At 40.1% G+C, this 22,260-nt stretch overlaps 1 protein-coding gene across 9 annotated transcripts in view; it reads left to right on the top strand.

Annotated features, from left to right (window-relative positions):
- LOC128688712 (protein Gawky) overlaps positions 1 to 22,260 on the top strand; it is a 288,268-nt gene that overhangs the window by 91,256 nt on the left and 174,752 nt on the right. For 8 of the 9 annotated variants that reach the window (XM_070084602.1, XM_070084599.1, XM_070084598.1 and 5 more), the window contains exon 4: positions 21,379 to 21,494. The exons of the other annotated variant lie outside the window; for it this stretch is intronic. In XM_070084602.1, coding sequence (XP_069940703.1) covers positions 21,379 to 21,494 — 116 coding nt within the window. The remainder of the gene's footprint in view (positions 1 to 21,378; positions 21,495 to 22,260) is intronic. 9 annotated transcript variants of the gene reach the window in all.

Here is a 22,260-nt window from a genome sequence, read left to right on the forward strand (position 1 = left end):
TTACAAGGATTCTCACGCACACATGCGCATCACGTGACTGTCACACATGCTCTGTCACACATGCTAGTCGCTGAGCCTACTGAAAGGGAGCCTAAATATATACATGGATGATATGATCTACAATATACTACACAAGTATAAGTATAGGGGAATTCAGTAGCTATACTGACACATGGACAATAGAGAGAGAGAGAAAAAAAAAAGAAAAAGAGCTATTAGAAAAAGAAGAAAAACCCTAGATGTGTGTATGTATATGCATGTGCATGCCTGTGTAGTGTGACCTAAGTGTAAGTAGAAGTAGCAAGAATATCTGTTATCCAGCATGTTTGTGAGACAGAAAAAAGACACCAGTAATCCTACCATCATGTAAAACAGTTACAGGTTTCTGTTTCACAGTCACCTCCCTGGGTGGTTGCTGTCTACCAACCTACTACATATATGTATATCTTTATATATGCTTCTAAACTGTTGTATCTGGGAGCCTCTGCAAAAACAGTGATTATGTATGAGTGAGGTAAAAGTGTTGAATGATGAAAGTATTTTCTTTTTGGGGATTTTCTTTCTTTTTGGGTCACCCTGCCTCAGTGGGAGATGGCCGACTTGTTGAAAAAAAAAATTCTATATCCGTTCCAGGAGCTAGTTCTAAAGTCGAAACGTTCGAAACTCGAAGCAATATTTTCCATAAGAAATAATGTAAATATAATTAACCTGTTACAGAAACCCAAAAATATTCACAAAAAAAAAAATACATTTATGGAGATTAATTATATAGTTTTACATACAACAAACATACATAGTACAATTAGTAATAGATAAATAAACATCCACATGTCAGCGGATGGGTCTATGAAAGATGAGGTGAATCATAGAATTGATGAGGGGAAAAGGGTGAGTGGTGCACTTAGGAGTCTGTGGAGACAAAGAACTTTGTCCTTGGAGGCAAGGAGGGGAATGTATGAGAGTATAGTTTTACCAACGCTCTTATATGGGTGTGAAGCATGGGTGATGAATGTTGCAGCGAGGAGAAGGCTGGAGGCAGTGGAGATGTCATGTCTGAGGGCAATGTGTGGTGTGAATATAATGCAGAGAATTCGTAGTTTGGAAGTTAGGAGGAGGTGCGGGATTACCAAAACTGTTGTCCAGAGGGCTGAGGAAGGGTTGTTGAGGTGGTTCGGACATGTAGAGAGAATGGAGCAAAACAGAATAACTTCAAGAGTGTATCAGTCTGTAGTGGAAGGAAGGCGGGGTAGGGGTCGGCCTAGGAAGGGTTGGAGGGAGGGGGTAAAGGAGGTTTTGTGTGCGAGGGGCTTGGACTTCCAGCAGGCATGCGTGAGCGTGTTTGATAGGAGTGAATGGAGACAAATGGTTTTTAATACTTGACGTGCTGTTGGAGTGTGAGCAAAGTAACATTTATGAAGGGGTTCAGGGAAACCGGCAGGCCGGACTTGAGTCCTGGAGATGGGAAGTACAGTGCCTGCACTCTGAAGGAGGGGTGTTAATGTTGCAGTTCAAAAACTGTAGTGTAAAGCACCCTTCTGGCAAGACAGTGATGGAGTGAATGATGGTGAAAGTTTTTCTTTTTTGGGCCACCCTGCCTTGGTGGGAATCGGCCAGTGTGATAAAAAGAAAAAAAAATAAACATTTAAATAAACATGTAAAATAACATTTTTACTTACCTTTATTGAAGGTTGTTGATTTCATCTGGAAGATAGGGAGGAGGAATGAAGGAGCACTTATTGTTTGAAAGGGAAATCCCCTTCCATAAAGACTTTAGGTAACAAGTCCTTATCTGGGGTTACTGCCCTTCTTTAAGATTTCCCTAAAATGGGACATGGTTCTGTCACTGAACTTGTTGCAGAGATGGCTTGTTTCAGCTTGCTCTGGGTGATTTTTTTCAGCAAATGCCTGCACCCTATTCCACATTGCACAAATTTCCTTAATCTATGAAGAAGGCACCATCCACCTATACCATCCACCACCACCAATACCATCCACCACCACCAATACCATCCACCACCACCAATACCATCCACCACCACCAATACCATCCACCACCACCAATACCATCCACCACCACCAATACCATCCACCACCACCAATACCATCCACCACCACCAATACCATCCACCACCACCAATACCATCCACCACCACCAATACCATCCACCACCACCAATACCATCCACCACCACCAATACCATCCACCAACACCAATACCATCCACCAACACGAATACCATCCACCACCACCAATACCATCCACCACCACCAATACCATCCACCACCACCAATACCATCCACCACCACCAATACCATCCACCACCACCAATACCATCCACCACCACCACCATCCACCACTACCACCATCCACCACTTCCACCATCCACCACTTCCACCATCCACCACTTCCACCATCCACCACCACCCACCACTACCACCATCCACCACCACCCACCACAACCACCATCCACCACCACCATCATTCACCATCATCCACCATCACCACCATGGTAGCTTATTTCACAGTTGCACTTAATAAACAAGCACCAAACACAATTATTTGTGAAGTGTTTAAATGAGCATGCAGGTTAGTGTTCACTCAAGCATAAACAAAGCCAGACTGGCTCATGATGCCTGCATGAGGGACACGGGCAGGCGGACAGGTCTGGTACGCAGTTCAAAACACGGGGCAAGTTCAATTCTCGGGACAAAATTGGTTCGAAAAAAGCAGTCGAAACTCGAAGCGTTTGATAGTCGATGTGTTCAAAACTTGAGGTTCCACTGTATTCAGTTGAGAATGTTAGCGTAAGGAACAGTTTTTCATGTTTTGTGATTTTTTGGTTTAGACATTGATGATTTGTATCTCTCCACATTTCCTGGTGTTATTTTAGTAAGCCCTAGGTAGTAGGTTGGTGGACAGCAACTGCCCAGGGAAGTACTATCATCCTACCAGGTGAGTGTAAGATGAAAGCCTGTAATTGTTTTACATGATGGTAGGATTGCTGGTGTCTTTTTTCTGTCTCATAAATATGCAAGATTTCAGGTATGTCTTGCTACTTCTACTTACACTTAGGTCACACTACACATGCATGTGCAAGCATATATATACACACTCCTCTGGGTTTTTTTCTATTTTCTTACTGGTTCTTGTTTCTGTTTATTTCCTCTTTATCTCCATGGGAAGTGGAACAGAATTCTTCATCCATAAGCCATGCATGTTGTAAGAGGCGACTGACATGCTGGGAGCAAGGGACTAGTAACTCCTTCTCCTGTATACATTACTAAAGTTAAGAGAAACTTTTGTTTTCCTTTTTGGGCCACCCTGCCTTGGTGGGATACAGCCAGTTTGTTGAAAGAAAAATTTTTTTTTAGTAAGCATTACATATGTTGTTATTCAACATAGTTGCACTTTCAAAAGGTTTTTGTGTAATATTTATATAATGTGATGGTAGTTTTGCATATCTTCTGATGCAGCCAAGATTGTATTATAACAGTCAACAATTGCCAAGAGGCTAGGACAACTTCCCCTAAGCTCATATTGACCAGAATTGCATAGATGCAATTCCATATGCTTTGCAAGCCCAGATCATCATCATTGGAAATATGTTGCTACAGTAGTAAAAAAAAAATTAGGAAGATTACAGAATTTACTGTTTTTAAATTTTATAATTTTTTTTTTACACCTACATTGACAAAAAAAGGTGAATGGTAACTTCTGAAATCTTAATTTCTTTTTTCTTGGAGGGTGTGGACTTGTTTAACATGTATGCTGGTTCCAAACTAAGGCTCTTTGAAAGAGGTGACTTTAAAAAAAGGCCTTTATTCCTAGCAAAAAATATTAAGGCTGAAATGTCAACAGGACATAATGACAAAAAAAAAAAATGTATTGGATTTATGTATTTAAACACATGGACAGTAGTTCCTTTTGTTAAATCATTGATGTGCAGGTATTCTGTATAATGGATAAAGGACAAAAAGAAAATGACAACAGTAAGTAAGAGAGATATGAAAATTTATAAACTAAGGGAGGAGGAAGTTAGGGTGAGATAAAAGCAACTTTTGGCAGAAAGGTGGGCTGGTGCAAGTATGAGTAGTGGGGGGGGGGGGGGGTTGAAGAGGGATGTGATAGTTTTTAAAATGCAGTATTAGAATGTGGGGCAGAAGTTTGTGGCTATAGGAGGGTGGGTGCAGGAGGAAAGAGTGATTGGTGGAATGATGAAGTAAAGGGTGTGATAAAAGAGAAAAAGGTAGCTTATGAAGGTTTTTACAAAGCAGAAGTAATATAAGAAAGACAGAGTATATGGAGAGTAAAAGAAAGGCAAAGAGAGTGGGAGAGGCACTGTCAGGAAATTTTTCTGAGAATAAGAAAAATTTTTGGAGTGAGATGAACAAGTTAAGAAAGCCTAGGGAACGAATGGATTTGTCAGTTAAAAACAGAGTAAGGGGTTTGGTTGATGGGGAACTGGAGGTATTGGGATAGTTGGCGGGAATATATCGAGGAACTTTTAAATGTCAATGAAGAAAGATAGACGGTAATTTCATGCACTGGTCAGGGAGGTATGACATCTTTTAGGAGTGAAGAAGAGCAAGATGTGAGTGTGGGGGAGACATGTGAGGCATTACGTAGAATGAAAGGGGGTAAAGCAGCTGGAACTGACAGGATCATGACAGATATATTAACCCTTAAACGGTCCAAATGTACATATATGTTCTCTCGCGTAGTGCCCCAAACGTATATATGTTTCATTTGTCATTTATTCAACAACATTGGCACGATAGGCCTGAGTCGCCTAGACATGAGAGAATGGGTGTGCGCCATATAAAAAAAATTAGGGATGCCTGGGTACCACATGCTCTTTTTTTCTTATAAAAAAAAGATTGTGTTTTTTATCAAAATATTTGGGGCGCTGCGCAGGTGAATGTATATATACGTTTGGACCATTTAAGGGTTAAAAGCAGGGGGAGATATAGTGTTGGAGTAGTTGGTAGTTTTGTTTAATGTATAAAAGAAGGGAAGGTACCTAGGGATTGGCGGAGTGTGTATAATTCCTTTATATAAAATGAAAGGGACCAAAGATATTGTAAAAATTATAGGGGAATAGGTTTACTGAGTATACCAGGTAAAGTGTACGGTAGGGTTATTATTGAAAGAATTAAGAGGTAAGACAGAGAGTAGGATTACAGATGAGCAAGGAGGCTTTAGAATGGGTGAGGGATGTGTAGATCAGGCGTTTACATTGAAGAATATATTTTTTTTTATTTATTTTTTTTTATTATCACACTGGCTGATACCCACCAAGGCAGGGTGGCCCGAAAAAGAAAAACTTTCACCATCATTCACTCCATCACTGTCTTGCCAGAAGGGTGCTTTACACTACAGTTTTTAAACTGCAACATTAACACCCCTCCTTCAGAGTGCAGGCACTGTACTTCCCGTCTCCAGGACTCAAGTCCGGCCTGCCGGTTTCTCTGAATCCCTTCATAAATGTTACTTTGCTCACACTCCAACAGCACGTCAAGTATTAAAAAACATTTGTCTCCATTCACTCCTATCAAACACGCTCACGCATGCCTGCTGGAAGTTCAAGCCCCTCGCACACAAAACCTCCTTTACCCCCTCCCTCCAACCTTTCCTAGGCTGACCCCTACCCCGCCTTCCTTCCACTACAGACTGATACACTCTTGAAGTTATTCTGTTTCGTTCCATTCTCTCCATATGTCCGAACCACCTCAACAACCCTTCCTCCGCCCTCTGGACAACAGTTTTGGTAATCCCACACCTCCTCCTAACTTCCTAACTACGAATTCTCTGCATTATATTCACACCGCACATTGCTCTCAGACATGACATCTCCACTGCCTCCAGCCTTCTCCTCGCTGCAACATTCATCACCCATGCTTCACACCCATATAAGAGCGTTGGTAAAACTATACTCTCATACATTCCCCTCTTTGCCTCCAAGGACAAAGTTCTTTGTCTCCACAGACTCCTAAGTGCACCACTCACCCTTTTCCCCTCATCAATTCTATGATTCACCTCATCTTTCATAGACCCATCCGCTGACATGTCAACTCCCAAATATCTGAATACATTCACCTCCTCCATACTCTCTCCCTCCAATCTGATATCCAATCTTTCATCACCTAATCTTTTTGTTATCCTCATAACCTTACTCTTTCCTGTATTCACTTTCAATTTTCTTCTTTTGCACACCCTACCAAATTCATCCACCAATCTCTGCAACTTCTCTTCAGAATCTCCCAAGAGCACAGTATCATCAGCAAAGAGCAACTGTGACAACTCCCACTTTGTGTGTGATTCTTTATCTTTTAACTCCACGCCTCTTGCCAAGACCCTCGCATTTACTTCTCTTACAACCCCATCTATAAATATATTAAACAACCACGGTGACATCACACATCCTTGTCTAAGGCCTACTTTTACTGGGAAATAATTTCCCTCTTTCCTATATACTCTAACTTGAGCCTCACTATCCTCGTAAAAACTCTTCACTGCTTTCAGTAACCTACCTCCTACACCATACACCTGCAACATCTGCCACATTGCCCCCCTATCCACCCTGTCATACACCTTTTCCAAATCCATAAATGCCACAAAGACCTCTTTAGCCTTATCTAAATACTGTTCACTTATATGTTTCACTGTAAACACCTGGTCCACACACCCCCTACCTTTCCTAAAGCCTCCTTGTTCATCTGCTATCCTATTCTCCGTCTTACTCTTAATTCTTTCAATAATAACTCTACCATACACTTTGCCAGGTATACTCAACAGACTTATCCCCCTATAATTTTTGCACTCTCTTTTATCCCCTTTGCCTTTATACAAAGGAACTATGCATGCTCTCTGCCAATCCCTAGGTACCTTACCCTCTTCCATACATTTATTAAATAATTGCACCAACCACTCCAAAACTATATCCCCACCTGCTTTTAACATTTCTATCTTTATCCCATCAATCCCAGCTGCCTTACCCCCTTTCATTTTTCCTACTGCCTCACGAACTTCCCCCACACTCACAACTGGCTCTTCCTCACTCCTACAAGATGTTGTTCCTCCTTGCCCTATACACGAAATCACAGCTTCCCTATCTTCATCAACATTTAACAATTCCTCAAAATATTCCCTCCATCTTCCCAATACCTCTAACTCTCCATTTAATAACTCTCCTCTCCTATTTTTAAATGACAAATCCATTTGTTCTCTAGGCTTTCTTAACTTGTTAATCTCACTCCAAAACTTTTTCTTATTTTCAACAAAATTTGTTGATAACATCTCACCATCTCACCCACTCTCTCATTCGCTCTCTTTTTACATTGCTTCACCACTCTCCTTACCTCTCTCTTTTTCTCCATATACTCTTCCCTCCTTGCATCACTTCTACTTTGTAAAAACTTTTCATATGCTAACTTTTTCTCCCTTACTACTCTCTTCACATCATCATTCCACCAATCGCTCCTCTTCCCTCCCGCACCCACTTTCCTGTAACCACAAACTTCTGCTGAACACTCTAACACTACATTTTTAAGCCTACCCCATACCTCTTCGACCCCATTGCCTATGCTCTCATTAGCCCATCTATCCTCCAATAGCTGTTTATATCTTACCCTAACTGCCTCCTCTTTTAGTTTATAAACCTTCACCTCTCTCTTCCCTGATGCTTCTATTCTCCTTGTATCCCATCTACCTTTTACTCTTAGTGTAGCTACAACTAGAAAGTGATCTGATATATCTGTGGCCCCTCTATAAACATGTACATCCTGAAGTCTACTCAACAGTCTTTTATCTACCAATACATAATCCAACAAACTACTGTCATTTCGCCCTACATCATATCTTGTATACTTATTTATCCTCTTTTTCTTAAAATATGTATTACCTATAACTAAACCCCTTTCTATACAAAGTTCAATCAAAGGGCTCCCATTATCATTTACACCAGGCACCCCAAACTTACCTACCACACCCTCTCTAAAAGTTTCTCGTACTTTAGCATTCAGGTCCCCTACCACAATTACTCTCTCACTTGGTTCAAAGGTTCCTATACATTCACTTAACATCTCCCAAAATCTCTCTCTCTCCTCTGCATTCCTCTCTTCTCCAGGTGCATACACGCTTATTATGACCCACTTCTCGCATCCAACCTTAACTTTAATCCACATAATTCTTGCATTTACACATTCATATTCTCTTTTCTCCTTCCATAACTGATCATTCAACATTACTGCTACCCCTTCCTTTGCTCTAACTCTCTCAGATACTCCAGATTTAATCCCATTTATTTCCCCCCACCGAAACTCCCTTACCCCCTTCAGCTTTGTTTCCCTTAGGGCCAGGACATCCAACTTCTTTTCATTCATAACATCAGCAATCATCTGTTTTTTGTCATCCGCACTACATCCACGCACATTTAGCATCCCAGTTTTATAAAGTTTTTCTTCTTCTCTTTTTTAGTAAATGTCTACAGGAGAAGGGGTTACTAGCCCATTGCTCCCGGCATTTTAGTCGCCTCATACGACACGCATGGCTTACGGAGGAAAGATTCTTTTCCACTTCCCCATGGATATATATATGTTCACATGAATATATGTGAAAAATATTTAGATAATGGTAGGGAAGTTTTCATTGCATTTATAGATTTAGAACAGGCATATGATAGTGGGTAGGGGAGCAGTGTGGCAGATGTTGCAAGTGTATGGAATAGGTAGTAAGTTAATAAATGCTGTAAGGAACTTATATGAGGGTAGTGAGGCTCAGGTTTGGGTGTGTATGAGAGAGGGAGATTACTTCCCAGTAAAAGTAGGTCTTAGACAGGGATGTGTAATGTCACCATGGTTGTTTAAGATATTTGTAGATGGGGTTGTAAAAGAAATAAATGCTAGGGTGTTGGGGAGAGGGGTGGGATTAAATTATGGGGAATCAAATACAAAATGGGAGTTGACACAATTACTTATTGCTATGATACTGTGCTCTTGCAAAGGTTAGTGCACGAGCTTGGGAGGGTGTGTAAAGGTAGAAAGTTGAAAGTGAATATAGAGAAGAGTAAGGTGATGAGGGTATCAAACAATAAAGAAAAACTGGATATCACATTAGAGGGAGGGAGTAAGGAAGAAGTGAATGTTTTCAGATATTTGGGATTTGACTTGTCAGCGGATGGGTTTATGATGGATGAAGTAAACCATAGAATTGATGAGGGGAAAAATGGTGAGTGGTGCATTGAGGTATCTGTGGAGACAAAGAACTTTATCCATGAAGGCAAAGAAGGGAATGTTCCATAGTATAGTGGTACCAACACACTTATGTGGGTGTGAAGCACGGGTTGTAAATGCTGCAGTGAGGAGGTGGCTGGAGGCAGTAGAGATGTCATGTCTAAGGGCACTGTGTGTTGTAAATATTATGCAGAGAATTTGTAGTCAGGAAATTAGGAGGTATGCAGTTACTAAAGTATTGGTGATAGGTCTGAAGGGGGGGCTGTTGAGGTGGTTTGGTCATTTAGAGAGAATGAAACAAAGAATGACATGGAGAGTGTCTAAATCTGTTGAGGAAGGAAGGCAAGGTAGGGGTCGTCCCCAAAAAGGTTGGAAGGAGGGGGTAAAGGAGGGTTTATGGGCAGTGGGCTTGGACTTTCAGCAAGTGTGCATGAGCGTGTTTGATAGGAGTGAATGGAGACAAATGCTTTTTGGGACCTGAGGAGCTGTTGGAGTGTGGGCAGGGTAATATTTTGTGAAGGGATTTAGGGAAACCAGTTAGCCGGACTTGAGTCCTGGAAATGGGAAGTATAATGCCTGCACTTTAAAGGAGGGGTTTAGGATATTGGCAGTTTGGAGGGACGTCTAAACTGTTGTATCTGAGCGTCTCTGCAAAGACAGTGATTATGGATGAGTGATAGTGAAAGTGTTGAATGATGATGAAAGTATTTTTCTTTCTCTTTTGGGTTTTCTTTCTTTTTAGGTCACTCTGCTTCAGTGGGAAACGGCCGACGTGTTAAAAAAAAAAGAGTTGTGGCATATAGATACGAGGTTTTGTGTATTTCTCATAAAGATTTGATATGAGTTATAACTTCTGGTTTGGAGGTATACATTGACATAATACCAAAGCAGTCTACCTCAGGCAGAGCACATACAGTGCTAGTCACAACATTATGCCAGGTGAGAACCCCGGCATAATGCCGTGACAAAAATCAAGGGTCTACCATATGGGGGGGGGGGGTCTTTTTTCGTCAGTGCATTATGCCAGGTAGCAGCCATTAGCATGATGTCACAGTCTGCCACCACACTCCACAGTGACGACTCAGCGCTCAAGCGGTTGCCGTGGTGAGAGGAAGTGTTGCACTTTTGTCTTTCCTCTGCCCTATCTTTTGTCCAGTGTTTCCTTTGGTTTTGGGGCTATACATGTTTGATTATGGGTAAATGGAAGTCTTTAACATCTGAAACAATAGCTCAAATCATAGGGCTAAACAAAGCTGGACACCAGATGCAAGAAATAGTGGAGAATGTTGGAGTGGGTGAGTGTTCAGTGAGGAACTGGGTGCAGCGTTTCGAGGCTGGTGGCAGTGCTGAGTTACCTTCTGCCAAACCTCATCCTGGCCCCTCGAAGAAGACATCTATTTGTACCTTAACTGTGTTAAAGAAGCAGCTAGAGAGTACACCTAAGATAACTGCTAGAGAATTGAAAGAAAAGAACCCACATTTTCTCTCAGATGTGTCTGTAAGAACAGACATGTGTCAGAACTGGTCTACAGTAGTCCCAGGTTAAGAAACTGATCCTCTCCAAGCCACAGAAGAAACGTAGGCTGGATTGTGCAAAGAAATATCTTCACTGGAATCCTCAACAGTGGTCTGAAGCACTTTGGAGTGATGAAACAACCTTCACCGTCACCTGTAACAGTGGGGGACATGTGTACCGGCGCATAGGTAGTGACCCGCTAGACCCACGTTACACCTGTAGGACCACCAAGCACCCAGACTCGCTCATGGTCTTGGGGTGTTTCAGTGCTCAAAGTGTTGGTAAACTCTTTGTGCTTCCCAAAAACCAGTATATGAACCAGTATAATTACCTGGAGTTATTGTGTGACTATTTACCTGAGGCGTTTGACAAGTGTGGGACTACGGTTTTTATGCAGGACGGTACACCATGTCATACTGCCAAATCTATAGTTCATTGGCTTAAGGACTGTGAAGTGAAGTTCTTTAATGACTGGCCAGACAATTCCCCAGACCTAAACCCTATTGAGAACCTCTGGTCAGTAGTGAAATGAAGTTTACTGGGTAAGGATATCAGTTCCATCCCATAGCTGGAGGCTGCTTTACACGAGGCATGGAATAATATATCTCCCCAAACCCTCAAAAATTTGTGAGAGTCTTCCTAAATGGCTGAGGAACGTGATTAAGCATAAAGGATGCAGCACCAGGTATTAAAACCTACTGTGCTAGTCATGGCATAATGCCATGACTAGCACAGTTGGTATTGAGGAAAGGTACTGTATATAGTGTGATTGTATTCCTGAAAACTGTAAACTACTAACATGACCTGCTGCTAAGCAAGAGTAGCAAAACAATAAATGAAAATGGTGTTTACGGGCTCACAAAATGCAATGAATAGAACTGTCTTCTTTCTTTGTTGGATTACACAGTCTTACAGTGGCAATGGATGTTGTATTTTGCAACTACAGTGGACCCCCGAGTGTCGTGATTAATCCCTTCCAGAAAATCTGCTGAATGATGAAATTGCCGAATGGCGAAACCATTTTCCCCCTAAGAAATAATTTGAATTTTTTTTTTCAAATTAAATAAAGATTTACGCACAGAAAACAGTGAGAAATCAAGTACACATACATATATAAAATAATGAAAACATTGCACCTACCTTTACTGAAGACTTCTGGGTGGATGAAAGATGGGAGGAGGGGATAGGAGGAAGGTGCACTATTGTTTGGAAGGGTAATCTCTTTCCATAAAGACTTCAGGTACCAAGTCCTTATCTGGGGTTACTTCCCTTCTTTATTTTTAATGACACTGGGAACAACTTGAGTCACTGGACCCCTGTCGCACAAAATATCTATCCAGAGAGCTCTGTTTCTGGCGTTTCATTAAGATTTGTCTGAAGTGGGACACAACACTGTCATTGTACATTTTGCCAACACAGCCTGCAACAGCTATGTCAGGGTGAAGTTCATCCATAAATGCTTGCACTTCAGTCCACTTTGCACAAATGTCCTTAATCTTTGAAGAAGGCACCTTCCTCCATCTCTCTTCCTCTTCCTCTGCAGCAATTTCCTGAGCTGTGGTCTCTTGCTGTTGCAGATGAACCTCTTGCCGTTCTGCAGTGGTTAGCTCTTCTTCATGGTCCTCGACCAACTCTTCCACATCCTCGAAACTCACATCCAACCCCATGGAATTCCCCAGTGACACAATACTTTCCACAACTGGCATAGGCTCCTTAGGGTCAGCCCCAAACCCTTCAAAATCCCTCTCTTGTACACATTGTGGCCACAATTTTCCCCAAGCAGAATTCAAAGTTCTGCAAGTCACTCCTTCCCAAGCCTTACCTATAAGGTTTATGCAAGTGAGGATATTGAAGTGATCTTTCCAGAACTCTCTTAGGGTCAGTTCAGTGTCTGAGGTCACTTCAAAGCACTTTTGAAACACTGCTTTGGTGTACAGTTTTTTGAAGTTTGAAATGATCTGCTGGTCTATGGGCTGGAGAAGAGGAGTTGTGTTAGGGGGCAAGAACTTCACCATGTTGAAACTCCTCCACCATTTGCTCTTCCAAGTCTGGAGGATGAGCAGGAGCATTGTCCGTTACCATGAGGCACTTGAGTGGCAGTTTATTTTCCAGGAGGTATTTCTTCACACTGGGGCCAAACACTTCATTAAACCAGTCAAGGAAAATTTCTCTTGCGACCCATGCCTTACTGTTAACCTTCCACATCACACAAATTTCTCTTGGCAACACTTTTTCTTGAACACTCTGGGATTTTCAGAGTGATACACCAGTAAAGGCTTCACTTTGCAATCCTCACTAGCATTACTACAAAACATGAGAGTTGGCCCGTCTTTCATAGGCTTGTGTCCTGGGAGTGCCGTTTCCTCCTGCGTGATGTAGGTCCTCTTTGGCATTTTCTTCCAAAAGAGGCCTGTTTCATCACAATTGAGCACTTGTTGGGGTTTGAATTCTCCAATGTCTGTGTGCTCCTTAAACTCCTGTGCAAACTTCTCAGCCACTTTTTTGTCAGAACTGGCAGCCTCACCATGCCTTACCACACTGTGTATGCCACTACGCTTCTTAAATCTCTCAAACCAACCTTTGCTAACCTTAAAATCACAAGCATCACTATTTGTTGAAGGCATTTTCTGTACAAGTTCCTCATGCAACTGCCTTGCCTTTTCACATATTATCGACTGCATAATACTATCTCCTGCTAACTGTTTTTGGGTAATCCACACCAACAATGACTTTTCCACTTCTTCGAGGGCTTGCAATCTTTTCTTTGTCAGCATATCTACCCCTTTTGCAACAACAGCACACTTTATTTCCTTTCCCTTCACCACAATTGAAGTGATGGTTGAATCGGGTTTGCCATACATCCGGGCAAGTTCTGTAACCCGCACTCCATTCTCACATTTTTCAGTGATTTCCTTCTTGAATTCGATCGTGTTCCTCACTTTCTTTACCAAAGGGCTTGCACTAGCTTTCCTTGGGCCCATAGTGACTTATTTAGCAGTTGCAAGCACAAAAAACAATGGATTATTATGAAATGTATTGTATGAACCTGCGGGGTGATGGTCACTCGCTGGCAAACAATGGCACACTGAGTGTGAATGGTGCGGGAAACTGGCTTTGTGTGCGTGGTGACGGGCAGACGCGTACCGGACTGTCTCGTGATTCAGAGACAGTCCGGTACGCGTCCATTCAAGAACCCTGAAGCTAAATTTTGCCGAAAAAACTTGCTGAAAGTCGGATTTCATGAAAGTCGCGGCCGCCGAATGGTGGGGGGTACACTGTATTCGATCACTTTTGCATGGTTGGTGAACTTCCAAGATAAACAGACTGCTTTTTTAACTACACAAACTTTATCATTGTGTAGTACAGGTCCTCCATCACAAATCTGGCATTATTGGGACCTGTAGTGTGCCGGATTACTGAGTTTGCTGGATTACAGAGTGGTTAGGTTAGAATACACTTAATAAAATTAACCAACTTGACTTACACAAAGTTCATTGAACATCGGCAAAAATCGAACATTTCCGCTACTTTGAGCTCAATTTCAAGGTACTTTTCTTCATGAAAGCAATCAAAATCATGTCTATTTCTGTAATATATCTTCCATTCTATCAAATGAGTCCAAAAAAATGAGAATACAACCATAAAAACCACACAAAAACATACCGCAAAGAGGTGGCTAATGGCTGAGAAGTGAACTCCCTTATTTATCGTCTGTCTTTTTTATTTTTGTTGTACGTTAAGAAGCATCTTTCCATCATACATTGCCTAAGTTTCAATGAGATAGCCCAACAAACAACCAAGAAAAAAAATATTTACCCAAAATCATATATGGCAAGCCCAAGCCAGGTACTGGAAATAAGTCACTTTGACTTTTTTGGGCTATCCCAGGTTCTCTATACATACACTGCTATGTATGATAATCTATGTAACTGTATTTGTGTATACCTGAATAAACTTATTTACTTCTAGTCTGTAAGCTGAGTACAAGAAACCACCCATTCACTATTTCAACTACCCAATAAAGTGGTCAGAAATTGGCAATTTGGCCGATTTCACACAAATTTCAACAGATGCCAATTTCAAAATAGGATCCAGAATAAACATTGCAGACATTCGTGGCACTAAAATAACATTTTCTCTGTTCATTAATCATGGCTACAGGCCCCTCTTATATTATTCTTGCTTACCATTTGGAATTTTTATTCACAAAAAAATAGATTTACTGTTATGCAGACTGCTGCATTATTGTAATAATTGTATAAATAATGTCAACACTTTCTTGACTCCGTATTGGAATTTGGACTGGCAGGCGGACAGGTATTGGACGGTGGCATCATTTGTTTACTCTTGAGCTTCACTAAAGAATAGAACATTTTCTCTACTGTGAGCGTAATTTCAAGGTACTTTTCATCATGAAAGCAATCAAAATCATATCTATTTCTGTAATATATCATTCAGTCTATCAAATGAGACCGAAAAAATGAGAATATAACCATAAAAACCATACAAAAATATACCGCTAATGGCTGAGAAGTGAACTCCGCTATTTATGGTCTGATTCTTTTCATTTTTGGTGTACGTTAAGAAGTATCTTAACATCATACATTGCTCAAGTTTCAATAAGATAACCCAACAAACAACTGAGAAAATAATATAATAATAATAATAATAGAAATGTTAAAAGCAGGTGGGGATATAGTTTTGGAGTGGTTGGTGCAATTATTTAATAAATGTATGGAAGAGGGTAAGGTACCTAGGGATTGGCAGAGAGCATGCATAGTTCCTTTGTATAAAGGCAAAGGGGATAAAAGAGAGTGCAAAAATTATAGGGGGATAAGTCTGCTGAGTATACCTGGTAAAGTGTATGGTAGAGTTATTATTGAAAGAATTAAGAGTAAGACGGAGAATAGGATAGCAGATGAACAAGGAGGCTTTAGGAAAGGTAGGGGGTGTGTGGACCAGGTGTTTACAGTGAAACATATAAGTGAACAGTATTTAGATAAGGCTAAAGAGGTCTTTGTGGCATTTATGGATTTGGAAAAGGCGTATGACAGGGTGGATAGGGGGGCAATGTGGCAGATGTTGCAAGTGTATGGTGTAGGAGGTAGGTTACTGAAAGCAGTGAAGAGTTTTTACGAGGAAAGTGAGGCTCAAGTTAGAGTATGTAGGAAAGAGGGAAATTATTTCCCAGTAAAAGTAGGCCTTAGACAAGGATGTGTGATGTCACCGTGGTTGTTTAATATATTTATAGATGGGGTTGTAAGAGAAGTAAATGCGAGGGTCTTGGCAAGAGGCATGGAGTTAAAAGATAAAGAATCACACACAAAGTGGGAGTTGTCACAGCTGCTCTTTGCTGATGACACTGTGCTCTTGGGAGATTCTGAAGAGAAGTTGCAGAGATTGGTGGATGAATTTGGAAGGGTGTGCAAAAGAAGAAAATTAAAGGTGAATACAGGAAAGAGTAAGGTTATGAGGATAACAAAAAGATTAGGTGATGAAAGATTGAATATCAGATTGGAGGGAGAGAGTATGGAGGAGATGAATGTATTCAGATATTTGGGAGTGGACGTGTCAGCGGATGGGTCTATGAAAGATGAGGTGAATCATAGAATTGATGAGGGGAAAAGAGTGAGTGGTGCACTTAGGAGTCTGTGGAGACAAAGAACTGTGTCCTTGGAGGCAAAGAGGGGAATGTATGAGAGTATAGTTTTACCAACGCTCTTATATGGGTGTGAAGCATGGGTGATGAATGTTGCAGCGAGGAGAAGGCTGGAGGCAGTGGAGATGTCATGTCTGAGGGCAATGTGTCGTGTGAATATAATGCAGAGAATTCGTAGTTTGGAAGTTAGGAGGAGGTGCGGGATTACCAAAACTGTTGTCCAGAGGGCTGAGGAAGGGTTGTTGAGGTGGTTCGGAAATGTAGAGAGAATGGAGCGAAACAGAATGACTTCAAGAGTGTATCAGTCTGTAGTGGAAGGAAGGCGGGGTAGGGGTCGGCCTAGGAAAGGTTGGAGAGAGGGGGTAAAGGAGGTTTTGTGTGTGAGGGGCTTGGACTTCCAGCAGGCATGCGTGAGCGTGTTTGATAGGAGTGAATGGAGACAAATGGTTTTTAATACTTGACGTGCTGTTGGAGTGTGAGCAAAGTAACATTTATGAAGGGGTTCAGGGAAACCGGCAGGCCGGACTTGAGTCCTGGAGATGGGAAGTACAGTGCCTGCACTCTGAAGGAGGGGTGTTAATGTTGCAGTTTAAAAAACTGTAGTGTAAAGCACCCTTCTGGCAAGACAGTGATGGAGTGAATGATGGTGAAAGTTTTTCTTTTTTGGGCCACCCTGCCTTGGTGGGAATCGGCCAGTGTGATAATAAAAATAATAATAAAAAAAATAATAATAATAATAATAATAATATCTTTATTTACTACACGTACATGTACAAGGTATACAGGCCTAGCTGACATCAGCGACATACTACTAATTAGAAAGCCGATTGTTATGCAGAGTATTTCAAGAAAATTAGGTCAGTGTCCCAAGATAACACCCATACTAGTCGGCTAACACCCAGGTACCCATTTACTGATGGGTAAACATACATAACAGGTGTAAAGAAACACGCCTAATGTTTCTACCCTGGCTGGGAATCGAATATTTACCAAAAATCATATATGGCTAACCCAAGAAATAAACCACGTTGACTTTTTTGGGTTATCGTAGGTTCTCTACACATATGCTGCTGTGTGTGATAATCTGTATAGAGAAAATAACTTTTTTTGTTTCAGGTTTATGGTGCAGTATGAGTGTATATCACAGTTAGCCCTGTGCTACTCTGTTTTCTCTAATATAAGCCCCCAAGACAGGGATAGGAGAATGGTATTTGTATACCATATCCTCTTCATACCTCCGTCGAACTGCTCGGTGTTATGCGAAATATTTTTTACTCTGGAGTATTTAACATGTTTTGTTATTTATATTGTTTATTATGTCATATTAGATCAGTTGTGATAGGCAAATAAACTGTGGTGTTGATATTAGCGTAATAATAAAGCATATTCTCCTGCATCATGAGACTGAGTTCGTGGCAACCGACAGTGGCTTCAAAACCACCTTATCTTTAATGGATAATGTACTGTGTAGGTGCTTTACATAATGAGAAGCATTTCTTTTATTCATTGGAACCATGGCTAGGGCTAAAAGCAAGCAGGTTATAACAATAAATGGAGAAAAAGAAATTGGAATGACTTCTGCAGCAAGTAGCGCCACCAAACAGTAGCAGCAGGTTGGTATGGCGACCCTGGAAATGTGAAATTATGCTAGCCAAAATTAGTGCCGAATAACTGAAGGAACCGAATAACTGATTGCCGGATTTGTGATGGCGGACCTGTCGCACATCAAAAATGTGTGTAAAAGAAATAACTGTTAAAGTGAAGAGGTGGATTTTCACCTAGAAGAATGAGCTCAGAAAGAAACGTCAGCTGGTCAAAATCCAGTGCTGTGTAAATTCTCTTCTCTTTGAGAACAGTACACTCTGTTATTCTTGTTCATATGAATATCTGAAACTAACAGTGGGAAACTACAGCAACATATCATTTTTTACAGATGACACCATAGTAATGAAAAATCACATCTGTGGAAGACTGAAAATCAGCACCCAGATGTCAGTAAATTTTTCTGATGGGATCCAGAGAAAACTGTTGTTCAGCAAAGAAAACTCATAGCTCCTCCAATGTGGAAAAAAAAAATGAGTAAATTGAAGGAGGAACAGAGTACAAGACAAATCATATTGTACAGTGGAATACTCCATTGTACACAATACTCCAGTATATATGACCTGGGAGGAAGCATATTGGATAAGACTCAAAAGAGTAGCTATTACAGCTAGAATAAAGATAGGACTACTAAGAGGAATACAAACATATTCAAAGCCAGTGATACTGGCGGAGTGTTGTATACTGCCAGTCAATCTTAATAGCTAAAGAAATTGTTGACATTTAAAACATGCAAAATATTTTATTGCTTGCATTAACAAACATCTGAATTACTGAGTGTATGAGAAAACTGAGATGTCATGATAAACATAATCTACTGGAAATTATTGGAAAGACATTTTTTTTACTATGGCAAATGTTTTAATTCTTTAATGGTACCAAATACATGATGTGTGCAAAATACACCTAATGAAAAGTAGAAGAACATTAAGTTGAATAAGTGAATATATCGTCAAGGGTACAATAAGTGCAAAGAAAGTAATAGTCTTGTAAATTGCTTAAAGATGGTGCTTCTCAGGCTGTTGTTCAGTTACTAGTTCAAAATTTGTTAAATCTCCCAGTCTGTAGTATCATGTTGTAAGGTGCCTGCAATAATGACTTGGCTAAGTAGTGATTCCTCTTTTCAGGCAGTGAAAAGGCCTACCATAGGGTTCCCTAGAACATTCAAACAGGTACAGACATAGTGGGCTTGGTGCCTGTTTTAAGAGCAACCTTTTCAATTAACTAATTTAGTCTGTTGTACATAAAACAACCTTAAAGTAAAATTGGACTGATGATACTTCGGTGTTTTTAGGAGATAGTTTTTTCTTTTTTATATAAGAATATTATTTCCTAATGTTAAATTATTTCAACCAATAGGAATAAATGTACAAAACCATTGGTTACGTTCCTGAAATTTGGTGCATTAGGTAAAATAGTGTTATGTGAAGTAAAGAAAATGTGGAAAGGATTATAGGTTTATGCTCCAGATTTTGAAAAGCTTTTGCAAAGTATTTTCTTATTTCTGATTTCTTATTGCTTCATATACACAGTATACGAGGCAACTACAAGTAAAAGGGTATTGTTGCTTATTTAAAAGCAAAATGAGAAAAATGTGTTCAAAGTTTACAAGTCACAACTTGTAAGCTAATAAAGATATTTGGATTATTCACTTGGTGATTTGTAGGAAATTTTATTAACTGATTTGTTTGTAAGTTTCATGTATATGTGCTCAACATGGCATGAATGAACCCATGTAAATTGTTGTATAGTCATCGTTTGTATATGGATTAAGACACTTTTAGGTAATTTTTAGTATATGTATAAAGGAAGAAAGTTGAAAGTAAACATAGATAAGAGTAAGGTGATGAAGGTATCAAACAAGTTAGGTAAGGAAAAATTAAATATCAGATTGGAGGGAGGGAGTATGGAAGAAATGAATGTGTTTAGATGTTTGGGAGTGGATGTGTTAGTGGATGGGTATGTGATGAAGGGAAAAAGGTGGAGACAAAGAACATGATCCATGGAGGCAAAGGTGGAATGGTATGAGAGTATAGTGGTACCAACACACGCATGTGGGTGTGAAGCATAAGTTATGAATGCTGCAGTGAGGAGGAGGCTGGAGGTACTGGAGATGTCGTGTCTAAGGGCAATGTGTGGCATAAGTATTATGCAATGAATTCAGAATGTGGAAATTAGGAGGAAGTGTGGAGTAACTAAAAGTATTTTTCAGGGGGCTAAGGATTGTTTGTTGAGGTGGTTTGGGAAGGCGGGGTAGGAGTCTTCCTAGGAAAGGATAGAGGGAGGGGGTAAAGAAGGTTTTGTGTGCAAGGGGCTTGGACATACACCAGGCATATGTGAGCTTGTTAGGTAGGAGAGAGTGGAGACAAATGGTCTTTGGGACTTGAGCTGTTGGAGTGTGAGCAGGGTAATATTTTGTTAAGGGATTCAGGGAAACTGGTTAGCTGGACTTGAGTCTGGCTAACCAGGAGGGGTTTGGAATATTTGCTGTTTAGAGTGACAGCTAAACTGTCAAATCTGCATGTCTCTGGCAAGACAGTGGTAGTGTAAATGATGTTAAAATAGCTTCTTTTTTGTGTCAACCTGCCTCAGTGGAGATAGCCAGTGTGTTAAAAAAAACATAAAAATCAAATATTAATAAACATTAGTGTAGTTATAAACTAACAGGATATGACCATTGAAGTGATTTGGCACCAGTGTACTGGGAAGACATTATTTTTTAATATTTTACATATTTTTTGAAAATATGAAAAGTCCATAAAAATCTAAATCATTTTTTATTATTTCGTCTTTCAGAATAGTTGGAGGCACATACAATCAAAACTGCATGTTAATGTGTTGATAAACAAGATTGTTTTTTCACCTGTTATTTTGTTTGCTGCGGTTTTGCCATTTTTGCCACCAGTGGGAGTTCCAGTTATTGTATGTTCCTGTGTCAGAGACTCCTCAGACCAGATGCAACACCCTAAGTTTGGGAAGTACATTAACCATAATACACTGACAATTTTGCTTCAGTCCCTCTGCCATAAGATAAATGCAAACAATACACAATAGAATAAAACCAAAAAAATTTCAGCTGAGGTAGCGTTTGTTCTCTCTTACTAATGCCTCATGTATATGCAGTATTTATTTACTTTATTTAATTTTTATTTCATTCATTATCTTTCTAAGCTTAACCTTCTTTTCCCACTATTTTCTTATATCTCTGCTTTTTTTTATATATATATAGTATTTTTATATTTTCTTTTTCTTACTTCTCTCCTATAGTTCCTTTTTCCTTCATCTCCCAACATTTATGTTTTTCAGGTTTTCATTCTCTTTTTATGTTTTACGATGGTTTATTGTTGGTTATAGCTGTTTTTTAAATTTCAGATCTTAGGTTCTATGCATTGTCAGCCAAAGAGTGTGTAGACGACTGCCTGGTCAGTCCACTCGGTGTTTCTTCTTCAGGGAGCTCGGATTCAGAGGCCTTCTCTCTCATAGTCAAGGTGGGTTTCTCTTATGGTGGGGAAAATGGAAGTATTCCTTATCTTAAAGTTAACATATGTTTTAGGTATCCCAGTCAAAAGATAGTTTAGTGTCTGCTTTTCCTTCTGTCTATTTGCCTTCATTGCCTGCCTGATTATGATTTCTTACTTTTTTGGCCTGGGACTGCCTGCTGACAAGTCTGTCATTTTGTGTGACTACGTTGCAGTCAGTCTGTCATTCTGCAGTTTTGTCTTCTACTATTCTATCTATTTACCTATCTACTTGACAGAGACCTATCAGGTAGGTAGATAGTGTATGTCTCTTGGTTAGTATATTTGGGAACAAGCCTCCACCAGTGTCTAAATCACGTAGGCATATGGTACTTTATATAAAATGAATTGTAAATGAAAATCTGTAACAATTCAGTGTATAGACTCTTTTGAGTCAGGTTTGGGTATTGTTGTTCGGAGAGTCTTGAGCATTGCCAATGGAAAATGTCTGTGTACTAATGGAAAGGCAGCCAGAGAGTTGGTAAAAAAAAAAAAAAAAAAAGGTGTGAGGATAGGGTAGCCAAAACACTGGGTGGCATAAATTAAGCTGTGTCAGTTTTTTTAATGCTGTTAGTGTGTGTATGTCCTTACTTTCCAGAGAAAGTAAATTGCATATGCATAAATGATTGGCAAATAAAATAATACTAATAAGTCTAACTTGCCATTGGTTTGAACCCCTCCCATTCTGCAGTTTGATTAAAATACCATTTTTTGTTTTTAAATTCTTTCAACAATG

The sequence above is a fragment of the Cherax quadricarinatus genome, chromosome 13 (assembly GCF_038502225.1).
Source record: "Cherax quadricarinatus isolate ZL_2023a chromosome 13, ASM3850222v1, whole genome shotgun sequence".
NCBI classification, from domain to species: domain Eukaryota; kingdom Metazoa; phylum Arthropoda; class Malacostraca; order Decapoda; family Parastacidae; genus Cherax; species Cherax quadricarinatus.